This window comes from Callorhinus ursinus, unplaced genomic scaffold, assembly GCF_003265705.2.
Source record: "Callorhinus ursinus isolate GAN/ISIS: 27379988/994484 unplaced genomic scaffold, GSC_fseal_2.0 scaffold18, whole genome shotgun sequence".
Lineage (NCBI taxonomy): Eukaryota > Metazoa > Chordata > Mammalia > Carnivora > Otariidae > Callorhinus > Callorhinus ursinus.
This window is the reverse complement of record NW_027397080.1, coordinates 16,921,685-16,934,122: the sequence shown is the minus strand read 5'-3', so window position 1 is coordinate 16,934,122 and position 12,438 is coordinate 16,921,685. Positions and strand designations below refer to the sequence as shown.

Genomic DNA, 12,438 nt, shown 5'->3' with positions numbered 1-12,438 from the left:
ATTGGCTCTTTGGAACTCACAGTGAACCTGAGAGGTGGACGCTCTTGCTCTCATTTTAGCCTTCTTTGACCCCACAACACTAAGGCAGGCTGGGCGCTCTATCCTGTCTCCTGCTGTGTGTATTGGTCAAGCAGATTGGACAGAAAGGGCAGTATCAGCCGAGATGACCAGGCAGTCATCTATCTTTGTACTTGCAACTATGGTCATGTTAGGATATAGAACATCAGCCAAGAACCAACAGAACATAAGGTGGAGTGGGCACTGCCCACAGAATTCAAGACAGAGGCCCTGCCTGCCCCCCCCGACCCAATCCATTTAAGATAAGCTGCTCTGAGCTGTCACCCTCTCCCCCCACCCTCATCCTGTGGAGGGAGAAGTTTGCATGACTGGTTATGGGGTGTATTTTATGGGGGTAAAGCCGGGATTCAATCCCAGAAGGTAATTCCTAAGTCTTTGCTTTCCATGATCCAGGCTGCCTGAAGACCGTGGGCGGGAAGGAACAGGCCCGGGCAGGGGTCAGGCCAGCAAGGGATCCAGAGTGACGTGGGCACCATGGCCCAGTGAAATGCACATGGTCCAGGAACCAGTCAGCCGAGGTGGGAGGAGCCAGCGTGGCCCAGCCTCCTCCAAAGGGGGTCCTGCTTCCCCTCTTCAGCTGTGGGCCATACTGGGCGGGTGGGGGTTAGCAGTACACCTGGAGCAGCGGCGCTCCCGACGAGTCTGTGTCTGTGCCCTGGAAGGATGAATCGTGGCTGGCTGGGTATCCTGAGGGGAAGGGAAGAGGAAACAGGCTCAGAGATGGGAAGTAGCTCATCCAGGGACCACGGGCAGGGAGAAGCCTCCTGAGAACGAGCAGAGTGGGACTCGAGCCTGGGTCAGTCTGATCTCAGTCTGATCCTGGCCGGGTGACCCACTCAGCTTCTTGACCTCTCTGAGCCCCAGCCTTGCTGTCTGTTAAAGGGTAGTGACCCCACTCCTGGGAGCTTAGGAAGCCCAAGAAGGCAGCAGAATGCACACGGGGGTGTCTTTTCAGCACTGATGGATGGCCTCCGCCCTTCACTGTCCTCCCCAGTGACGCGGGGGGCTGAGATGCAACTTCGGAGCACCTGCCCCCTGCTGGTTCAGGGGCAGCTCCCTGAATGTCTCCTAAGTGAACCCTTTAAGCCAGCTTGCAGGATTAGGATGGGGTCTGTGGCTGCTCAAGGCCTCTGGTCCCTTTCTGATCCCAGCCCCACCCACCCCAGAGGAAGCTGGGAGAGGGGCATGGCGGCGGGGGGCGGGGGTGGTGCTGAGGGCGGTGCCCCCTGACTCATCAGGTCAGGACCAAACCTGGGGCTCCATAAGGCCTCAGCTTCCTGGCGATGGCATCTGCAGTGGTCTCCTGGGAGATCTGCACTGTGAGTTCTAGGGAGGGAACAGGAGGGGGCAGTGGTCATTATCACATCCTTTTTAACCCTACCCCCCCTTCAGCTCCCAGCCTGATGAGGGAGGGGTCACCTACCTGGGCCAGGCTTGAGAAACAATGTTTAAAATAAAGACACAGACGACTTGCGTGTGCACATGCCTGTGCGTGCGTGTGTGCATGTGTGCATTTGTGTGTGTGTGTCTGCAGTGGTGGCTGGGTGGAGGATTTGGTTAGGCCAGGGCCGAGGTCCAGATTCATATGGGATCGCGTTATATTAACCAGGCGAGGCCTGCAAGCTCTGGCAGGTGGTAGCCGGGGACAGAGGGTCCTCTTAGGGGACACAGGAGTCGAGAAAAGGGAGAAGGACAAAGGAGAGCAGGGACTGGCTGAGGGGTGGACCCGCCGTGGCCACAGACCCAGTGCAGCCCTCCCATGGCCAGAGCCTCCTTCACTCTGCCCTTCAGCCATGTGGAACCCCACCTACCATCCTGGCTGAGCCCTGAGCCCACCATGGTCTCGTGGCCACTATCAGGGGCAGCAGCAGGGGCTGCACCCCGCATGGAGCGCCCCTCTGCGGTCTGCGGGCGGGCTCGGCTCTTGCGGGTACTGATGCGAATGATGCCGCGAACCAGGCGGCCCTCAGCATCCTGCTCATCCAGGTGGTAGTCCTGGGTGATGCTGCTGATAAGGTCCGAGATCTTACTGGTCTTCTCCAGGAACACAGTGTCTGATGTGCACTTGGCCAGCTCGTCAATCTGGTGTACGCTGAACAGCTCTGTCAGCTTCTTGAAGATGAGCACATCAATCTCTCGACTGGACATGGAGCCGCTTCCTATCTCGGGCAGGTCCAGGTCTGACTCATGGAAGGAGTAGTACTCTTCGGAGCCACGGGGGCTGCTGGCAAGGGTGCTGGGCAGGCTGTGCCGCATGGGTGGGGGTTCAGCCAGTGGCTCCTTGTAGCAGGAGTCCGCATCAGGGGCTGGGGAGGTGGCGCTGCGGTAGGGATACACAGGGATGCCTTTGAGCTTGACGTCAGGGTAGCTGAAACTGCTACCCATGGTTGACTTGAGCCGTTGGCCATCCCGCCGGCTGGGAGGTGCACGGTCGGGGCTGGGGGGCACTCCATTGTGTTCTTTGGCCCAGTTGGCTTCAGCAGCCCCCTCAGGGGAGTCCCCAGCAGACAAGCAGGGGCTGCAGCCCCGCATGCAAGCCCCGCACCGCTGGAGGCAACTCCAGCAGCGGCGGAAGCAGAAGGCAGCCCGGCACCAGTCCCACACCCAGGGGCGCCAGAGCAGACAACAGGCTGGGGGCTCGGCAGCAGACTCAGCAGAGCCAGAGATGAAGGTAAGGCTCTCGGGCCCATGGTGGCCAGGGTCCTTGGGGTCTGGCCTGCGGGTGCGGCGGCTTGGTGGGGGTTGGGATGGCTCATCAAAAGTCTCCAGGCATAGTTCTGTTGGCCGTTCCCAGGGTCCCAAGCGTGGGGGCCCAGATGATGGGCGGGGGTGTCCAGGGCGGGGCATGGCTCATTGCATGATTTGTTGCAGCCAGGCACCTATAGAGGAGAGGCCAGGAAGGAGTCAGGTTCAAGGGTGCAGTTATGCCCATGAACCCTCACCTAGTGTCCCTCCCTCCCCAAAGAATAAATTCTGTCTCTGGTCTAACCTAGATGTCAAAATTTCCTGGGACAGGGCGCCTGGGCAGCTCAGTCAGTCAAGTGTCTGACTCTTGATTTCGGCTCAGGTCATGATCTCAGGGTCCCGGGATCAAGCCCCGCGTTGGGGTCCCACGCTCAGTGCACAGTCAGCTTGGGATTCTCTCTCTCCTTCTCCCTCTGCCCCTCCCTCTCAAATAAATAAATAAACCTTTAAAAAAAAAAAAAGTCCTGGGTATTATATAAGACTGATGAATCACTGACATCTACCTCTGAAACTAATAATACATTCTATGTTAATTGATTGAATTTAAATAAAAATTAAAAAAAATTTTTTTTAATGTCCTGGGACTTCACACCCATGGATGTGGTGGGATGGCTACTATTGAAAAAGCAGAAAATGACAGGCCCTGGAGATGTGGAGACGGAGGAGCCCTTGGAGAATGGTGCGGCTGCTGTGGCAGACAGCACAGCAGTGCCTCCAAAAATTAGACACAGGACGGCCATGGGACCCCGCAATCCCAATTCTGGGTATATACCCCCCAAAAGGATGGAAAGCAGGGGCTGAAACAGACATTTGTATGCCAGTGTCCACACAGCAGCATTATTTGCAACAGGCAAAAGGTGGAAACAACCTAAATGTCCACTGACAGATGAATGAATAAACAAAACATGATGTATACATACGACAGAATATCATTCAGCCCTAAAAGGGAGTAAGATTCTGATATGTGCCACAACATAGATGAGCTCTGAGACATTATACTAAGTGAAATAAACCTGACACAAAGTACACGTATTGTATGGTCCCACTTATATGAAATATCTAGAATAGTCAAATTCTTAGGACAGAAAGTAAAATGGTGGTTGCCAGGGGCTGGAGGCAGGGGGAAATGGGAAGTTAGCGTTTAATGGGTAGAGTTCCACTTTAGGAAGATGATAAAGTTCTGGAGATGGATGGTAGTGATGGTTACACAACACACAACAATGTGAATGTGTTTAATGCCACAGAACTGTAGAATTAAAATGGTAACAAAAAATTTAAAATGTTTTACCACATGGAAAGAAAATCTCCCGAGATCTCACTTTCTGGGGAGTGGTCTCCCCCAGTTTATTCCCTCTGTTGGTAATCCTACCCAACAGAGTCTCTGAGGCTCTCAACACACGCCTTCCCATGTGATTTGTTACAGAACCTGACCATTACTACCTTCCCTTCCCCTCTTCCTTTAAATCAGTCATGGGCATGTGACAGTTCCCCTGTCAGTGTTTCAGACCGGCTCAGATTTGCTCTCCTAGCAATATTTAAAACCAAGCACTCTTTTGCTTCCTTTGATTAGACAAGAAAGCCAAGCCACAAAATGTACCTTCTTTCCCTTCCTGACTTGGTTGCTAGCAGGCTCAGAGTGAGGACTTCCTTTATACCATAATCACTGAGCCCGTAGGCGCTGTAAAACTAAAGATGAATAAACTAGAGACCCTGTTCTTGTGATTCACTCAGTTTTGTAGGAAAAACAGATGCTTAAAAGCTCCTAAGATGTAACGTGTAGGATATAGGAGGCATCATGGGAGTGAATATCTATGCCTGAGGGAGTCAGGGAACATTACGTAGTGATATGTGGAAGGTCCACGATCCCTGTAGGGGTTTGCCACACAACAACCTGGATTTTCTGCAACACTGATCCCTTATCTTTTTATCCCTGATTTAATGGCATTGGGGTCCTAGAACTAGTGATGTGTGAGGAGCCTGGGAGTGGGCATCAGAATATCTGTGTTCTAGTCCCAGTTCTGGATCTAACAGACAATGTGCTTTGGACAAATAAATGCCACCTCTTTAAACAGGGCCACGATCAGGGCGCCTGGGTGGCTCAGTCATTAAGCGTCTGCCTTCGGCTCAGGTCATGATCCCTGGGTCCTGGGATTGAGCCCCGCATCTGGCTCCCTGCTCGGTGGGAGGCCTGCTTCTCCCTCTCCCACTCCCCCTGCTTGTGTTCCCTCTCTCGCTGTGTCTCTCTCTGTCAAAATAAATAAATAAAATCTTAAAAAACAAACAAACAAACAGGACCATGATCATCTCTCACCCAGGTACTGTCAAGGCTCCCATTCTGGCCACCTCCATTCCCTTCTACTTGCTGCAGCCAGGGAGAACTTAAAAAATCTGGAGAAACCTGGCAGATTCCACTGTAATCAAACGATCGAAGTTAACATCATCAATAATGGGATGAACTGACATCATGTGCCTCCTGATACTCTGCACTAAGAAGGATACTACATCACTTAAGAAGTATTTTCTGCCCAAAATGCATAACCTAAACATAATCATGAGGAGACATCAGATAAGTCCAACTTAAGGGAATGACAACTAAATGCAATGTATGATCCTTGATTGGATCCTGGATCAAGAGGAAAAACAGGAAACTGGATAATGTGGATAAGTGATGAAATTTTAAAGTAGACTGTATATTATTTACTAGGAATATGCCAATGTCAAATTTCCTGAATTTGATTGTGGTTATATAAGACAATGTTCTTATTCTCAGGAAGTATATACTGGAGCATGATATCAGCAAGCTAATCTAAAAAGTTTCCCACGAAAATCAGAAGCTGCATGTGTCTCAAGAGAGAAAGGGAGGGAAGGAATGTTAGCCATGCGACTGGTAAGAGGATACAGGAATTCTTTATTCCCGCAATTATAGAATTCACTCCTCTGGCCCCATTCAGCACTCCTTCTCCAAGGCCCCTCCAGCTCCCCAAGTCAGATGGGAGCCCCTCTCCTCACAGCTTCCTGCTGGGCTCTGTCAGCTGGGTCAGCCTTGAACCCACTGTTTGAAGATAAGCCTATATGACCCCAAGGGGCAGGGACTGTGTCTGACTCCCTTCTGCCTCAGTGTCAGAACAGGGTTGGGTACAGTAAGTGCTTGAGGGGACTGACACATTCTGTGCGACCTCAGAGTAGAACCAGGACCATTGGGTAGGGAGAAAAATGACTTAGACTCTAGGCTGACCAGAGTGGGGGTAGCAGCAGGCTTGGGGAAGGACAGTGAAACCCCCTCTCCAAAGGTGTGCACACAGAAACTGTAATAGATGACTTGGAAGTCCCTCACGATCCAGACAGGCTAGTGGTTAAAAACTTTTGCCTTGGTTTGAGCAATGTGGGGGTGAGTATGGACTCATTCATTCACTCAATTAACAAATATTTAGTGAGGGCCTACTGAATGCCAGGAACTGTTCTAAATTTGGTGGACACCAAATTTTTGGTGAAACAGACAAAATTCCCTAATCTCAGGAGTCTGCATTCTAGTAAATGAGTTAATTATTGACAGCTTACATTGTTCTATGTACTGTGAATGTATTATACCAATTCTCACAACCTTATTCGCAGGTATTATTATTGTTGTTGTTATTATTATTACTATACATCGAAAGGCTCAGATAAGTTAAGTAAGCTGTTCAAGCCACACATCTATTTGTACCCAAGTAGCCTGGCCCAGATTCTTGCCCACTACCTCATCCCATCTATTACTTGGGAGGAAGGGGGCAAAGTGGCCAGCCGCCAGCTCCATGGACAAGCCTGTACCCATGGAGGGACCACAGAGGAAGCCCTGAGTCTTCCAGGCTCAGGCCTTGGATGAGGAGATTGGGTGCCTCTACACTGTTGGAACCACACTGAGCTCTGGGGTACCTGGGGTCTGTAAAAACATCAAGGGGTTACTGATGATGGTCTGGGTCACTCCGTCTCTACCTCCAAGGCTTAAGGATTTGCTACTATTCATTAAATTCACCCAGCAAATATTTATTGAGCACTACCATGTGCCCAGCAATGTGCTAAATGCTGGGGAAACAGCAGTGAATGGGCCAGAAACAGACTATGGCCCAAGAGGACTTTCACTTTACCTAACAGTCACACCTGCTCTGTAAGTATTATAACTCCACTTTACAGATCAGGAAGCTGAAGCTCAGAAGTGACTTGCCCAGAGACACCCAGCTGGAAAGGGATGGAACAGGATTTGTACTGTGCTCTACCAGACTCTGGAGCCCATGTACTTTGTTTTGTGCCACACATCTGGAATGCGGGTGAGACAGACAGAAGTGGGGAGCAAGACCTAGGGTAAGGACAATGGCTTGTCTCAGTTTCCCCCACCCCTCTAGGTCCAGAACCCTCCTGAACTCAGCCCATTTTTTCCAGGCTTTATCTTCCCCTAGCTGCTGCTGCCCCCACCTCCCAAACCCTAGGAACACTGGTCACTTGGTTGAGTGAGGGGAGGGCCCCTGCTCCTATTGTGTGGCCTGGAGCAAGACTCTGGGCCGCAGTTTTCTCCTCTTTAAAGGCGAGAGAGGAGTGAGAGAGGAGTATCTTCCTGGGCCACTGTGAGGTTTAAATGAGATATTCCGTGCATGTTGCTTAGTGTGGTGCCTGGCACGTGGGAGGGGCTTGGACGCTGGGCGCCCCAAGTCACTGCAGGGATCTTCCTCAGAGTCAGAAGGTCCTAAGCCCGCCCTCACCAAACTTGTCTTGATGCTCTTCCCCTTCCCCAGTCCCTGAGAAGACACACACACAGGGGTCTGTCTCTGTACCATCCCCCTCCTCCCAAGGTCCCCAGGACAGACACCACCCCCGTACCCAGCCTAGTCTTGCACACCCGGCCGAGAGGGGCACCCCAGCGCTGCTCGGGAAACAGCCTTCTGCTCTCTCACCCGGCATCCCCGCACCCTCCATTTCCTGCCCCAAAAGCTCAGCCCGCGACTCCGGCATCCGGGGGCACCTACTCCCGAGGCAAGGGAGAACCAGACCCCGGCACTGCCCCTCCGATCAGCACAGCCCCTACACCAGCAGTGCCCTCGGAGCGACCACCACCCTCTCCAGCTGCAAGGGCCCCCCGCCTGCCCTGACACCTTTCCTCTGGGTGTGCACGGCCCCCCGGCTCCTCCCGACCCTGCCTCCCCCGGCCAGCACGGCCCCCGCCCCCAGCCAGCGCAGCCCTGAGGGCGACCGCGGCCCCCCCCACACATTCTGCCCGCCCAGCCCAGACGCCCGCTCGGGCCGCTCCCCGGCCCGGCCCGCGCACCCCGGAAGTGGGAGGGTGGCTCCCGAGGAACCGGCCCCGGGACCCTCCCCCGCCCAGGAGTAGCCTCGGGGGTCTCTCCACACCAGTGCCGCCGTGCTTCGCCCCCCACGGGCCCGCGCGGGGCTTACCTGTCCCGCCAGGTGAGCCGCCTCCGGCTCGGCCCCTCCCCCCGCCCCCCTCGCCGCTCACCTGGAGCGCAGGTGAGCGTCTCGCGGGAGCGCTGCACGGGCCGCCGCTGGGGACACACTTCCTGCCTCCGCGAAGCGCTGCCGCCGACGCCGCCGCGCACCTGGGCAGAGGCCCTGCCCCGAGCGCGGGGTGGGGGGGCGTGGTTCACCGCGGCCAGGCTGGGGCGCTGGGCCTACAGACAAGAAGCGGTGCTCAGTCTGGTCTGGCTAAGCGAAGCGGGCAGGGTAGACCGACGCTGGTGGTTCAGTCTCCTCTTCTGTTAAATGGGCAGGTAGTCCTAGCAGTCTCTGCGCACCTGGGGAGAGCTTGCCAGTTCCTAAAGACGCAGCTCCAAGGGCCTATATCTCCTGGGACGCGTTCCCTCGACCCTAGGCCTGTCTGGTTTCCTGTTATATAGAACAGTTCTCTGTACTTCGTTGTCATAATACTCAGCACGCGGTTTTCTTGTCTTCTGACTCCTCCTTTTCTGACTCGAGGACAGGGTCTGGTCTTGTTCCCAGTGCTCGTGGTGCCCACCGCAGGACCGGCACATACTAGGTGCTCAGCAGATATTCTCAGTTGAATGAACCACTGGGCTCCCCGATTTCTTCCTTTGCCCTGAGATAGAATAGGGGGTGTGCATCCTCTGCTCGCTGGTTAATTCACCTCTGTTTGGGGAAGTCTGCAGGGGAGATCAATTCCTTCTATTCTGGGGCCTAGAAGCAGGGTGGAGGAGGGGGCTAGGCTGTGCAGTCCTGAATGACACTTCACGGAGCGGCAGAGGTAATCAAAATGGGCCATGATTACCACTTCCCATGGTGTCTCTGCAAGAGGCAACATCACTGGGTGACTAGAAGTCAGGGCTCAGATTATCTTGGGTTCCTGCTCTCCTTAATAACAACTTAATAATAACAGCACCAATAAATAAGTGACTATCCTTTTTTTTTTTTAAACAAGTGACTTTCAAGGAGCATCTCCAGGGCTCATGCTTGCATAGTATTATTTAATCCTCCCACTAGTCTGTGAGGTGAGTCAGGTGTTATTCCCATTTTACAGATATGGAAACTGAGGATAAGGAAGGGAAAATTATCTGTTCAGGCAGTTGGAAAAAACCATGTGACTTTGGGCAAGGCACTTCCTTTCTCTAAGCCTCATCTGTGAAGATAATAGTACCTCTCTCCAACTGGGAGAATTAAAAAAGATAATGGATCCAAAGTGAGATAAAGGATATGTGGAGAGATCTTTGGGGCAAGGATTGGTAGGTAGGAGGAATTCAGCACTGCGAGGCCTCCCCCCTTCAGATGTACCAGATACACAACCTCCTAACCCTAGACGGAGATACTGCCAAATAGAATCATAGAGCCCTTTGTCTGCCCTGTTTGGGTCCCAAGCCCTCTCCTCCAGCCAGGGTGGAACACTCCTTGGAAGATGATGCCCATGGCAACTGGGGGGTTTCCTTCCCTGTCTCATCTCTGAGGGCACCATCATCTCAGTGTATGGTTGCCTTACCATGTGCACACAGTAGTGTTCAATTCCACCAGGAACCATCCGCAACTCCCACCACATCTTGTCCACATTCTCACCTAGAGGCAAGTAGTATGATATATCCTCATTTGGAGCCCAGAAAGTGAGTCACATTGTGTATAGCTGAACGTCTGTGTATAACACCCAGGAAGTCCATTCCTGGGTACAGCCACAAGAATTGCACACATACGGGGTGCCTGGGTGGCTCAGTTAGATTAAGCGTCAGACTCTTGATTTCAGCTCAGGTCATGATCTCAGGGTCCTGGGATGAATCCCCACATGGGCTCTGTGCTCTCCCCCTGCCCCTCTCCTCACTCATGCATGCTCTCTTTCTAAAATGAATAAATAAGGAGTGCCTGGGTGGCTCAGTCAGTTAAGCGTCTGCCTTTGGCTTGGGTCATGATCCCAGGGTCCTGGAATTGAGTCCCACATCAGACTCCCTGCTCATTGGGGAGCCTGCTTCTCTCTCTGCCCCTCCCCCTCATGTTCTCTCTCTCTTGCAAAAACAAATAAAAATAATTTAAAAAAATAAAAAGTAAAATAAATAAATAATCTTAAAAAAAAAAAGGCCACATATGCCAGGAGCCATGTATAAGAATGGTCGTAGAAACATTGTTCATATTATCCCCAAACCAAAAACACTCAAATGCCATTGACAGGAAATAAAGAAATGTGGAATAATTATACAACAGTAGAAAATGAATGAAGGGCACCTGGGTGGCGCAGTTGATTAAGCTACTGCCTTTGGCTTAGGTCATGATCCCGGAGTCCCAGGATCGAGTCCCACATCTGGCTCCCTGCTCAGCAGGGAGATGCTTAACGGCTGAGCCACCCAGGCGCCCCTAAATAAAATCTTAAAATCTAAAAAAAAAAAAAAAAGAAAGAAAATGAATGAAAAACAGCAATGCGGCTGAATCATGGTGAAATAATATTGAGTGGAAAATGTTAAGTCCTGGAGCACCTGGGTGGCTCAGTCGTTAAGCATCTGCCTTTGGCTCAGGTTATGATCCCAGGGTCGGGACTTAACTTTTTTTTTTTAGGATTTTATTTATTTATTTGACAGAGAGAGACACAGCGAAAGCAGGAACACAAGCAGGGGGAGTGGGAGAGGGAGAAGCAGACTCCCCACTGAGCAAGGAGCCCGAAGCAGGACTCGATCCCAGGACCCTGGGATCATGACCGGAGCCAGAGGCAGATGCTTAACCAACTGAGCCACCCAGGCTCACCCCTGTGAGTCTTTAAATGTTCATGCAATGGCATGACTACCACCACAATCATGATTTAGTTAAAAATAAAATCTTAAAAAAAAAACGAATGAAGTTCTGATACATGCTACAAGATAGATGAATATTTTTTAAGGTTTTATTTTTAAGTCATCTCTAAACATGGGGCTCAAACCTACAACTCCGAGATCAAGAGTGGCATGCTCCACTGACTGAGCCAGCCAGGCGCCCCAGCATAGATGAATCTTGAAGACATTATGCTAAGTGAAATAAGCCAGACACAGAAGGACAAGTATCGTGATTCCACTTATATTAAATATTTAGAACAAACTCATTTATAAAGACAGAGATTAGAGGTTACCAGGGGCTGGAGGGAGGGGGTAAATGGGAAGTTATTGCTTAATGGGTACAGAGTTTCTATTTGGGATGATGAAAAATTTTGGAAATAGATCATGGCAATTGTTGCACAACAGTGTGAATGTAATTAATGCCACATTGTACACTTAAAAGTGGTTAAAATGGCAAATTTTATGTTTTATATATTTTCTTTCTTTCTTTCTTTTTTGTTTAAGATTTTATTTACTCATTTGAGAGAGAGAGAAAGAACAAGCAGAGGGGAGAAGCAAACTCGCAAACTCCCCACTGAGCAGGAAGCCCGATGCAGGGCTCGATCCTACGACCCTGAGATCATGACCTGAGCCGAAGGCAGACGCTTCACCATCTGAGACACCCAGGCACCCCTATATATTTTCTTTTACCATAATTAAAAAAAAAATTGATGACCTTTTTTTATTAAAAAGATTTATTTGAGAGAGAGAGTGAGAGAATGCACAAGCAAGCTGGGGAGGGGCAGAGGGAGAGGGAGAGAGAATCTCAAGCAGACTGCCCGCTGAGCGAGGAGCCCAATGTGGGGCTCTATCCCAGGACCCTGAGATCATGACCTGGACTGAAGAGTCGGATGCTTCACTGGCTGAGCCACCCAGGTGTCCCAATGACCCTCTTTGAAAACAACAACATACCTTATGGGTCCAATATTCAGCATAACAAAGGAAAGAAGTCTACTGGAGTGAATTTTCCAGATAACAATCAACCTCTCCTGTGTACTTCCCTGTATAGTTTACAAAGCAAACACTTAAATTTGATCCTTACAGAGCCCAAGGTAGGCATTGTCATATTCATTTTACAGATGGGGAAACTGAGGCTCATTAAGGTTCCCAAGGCCGTACTGTGACAGAGCAGCACCCAGCCCTCTGGTTCCCAGTGTCGTGCTCCTCACTATGACCTCCTCCCAGCCCTCTGGGCTGTGTTTGGACTTCTTTCTAAGCAGAAAGGGGTGCCTTTCTTTCTTTCTTTCTTTCTTTCTTTCTTTCTTTCTTTCTTTCTTTCTTTCTTTCTTTCTTTCTT

General features: G+C 51.2%; 1 protein-coding gene across 3 annotated transcripts; it reads right to left on the bottom strand.

Annotated features, from left to right (window-relative positions):
- Positions 1-46: 46 nt before the first annotated feature.
- KDF1 (keratinocyte differentiation factor 1) lies at positions 47-8,393 on the bottom strand. Of its 3 annotated transcripts, XM_073903602.1 has the most exons (5): positions 8,248-8,312; positions 5,135-5,234; positions 1,890-2,957; positions 1,330-1,404; positions 47-765 (listed from the first exon to the last, which is right to left on the bottom strand). In XM_073903602.1, exons 3-5 carry the CDS (start codon positions 2,923-2,925, stop codon positions 683-685), a joined length of 1,194 nt encoding a protein of 397 aa, XP_073759703.1. In that variant the 5' UTR covers positions 2,926-2,957; positions 5,135-5,234; positions 8,248-8,312; the 3' UTR covers positions 47-682. The 3 variants fall into 3 exon arrangements, with proteins under 3 accessions (XP_073759703.1, XP_025712492.1, XP_073759702.1); XM_025856707.2 differs by lacking the exon at positions 5,135-5,234 and having other exon boundaries at positions 8,309-8,393; XM_073903601.1 differs by lacking the exon at positions 5,135-5,234 and having other exon boundaries at positions 8,248-8,371.
- Between the last annotated feature and the right edge of the window lie 4,045 nt (positions 8,394-12,438).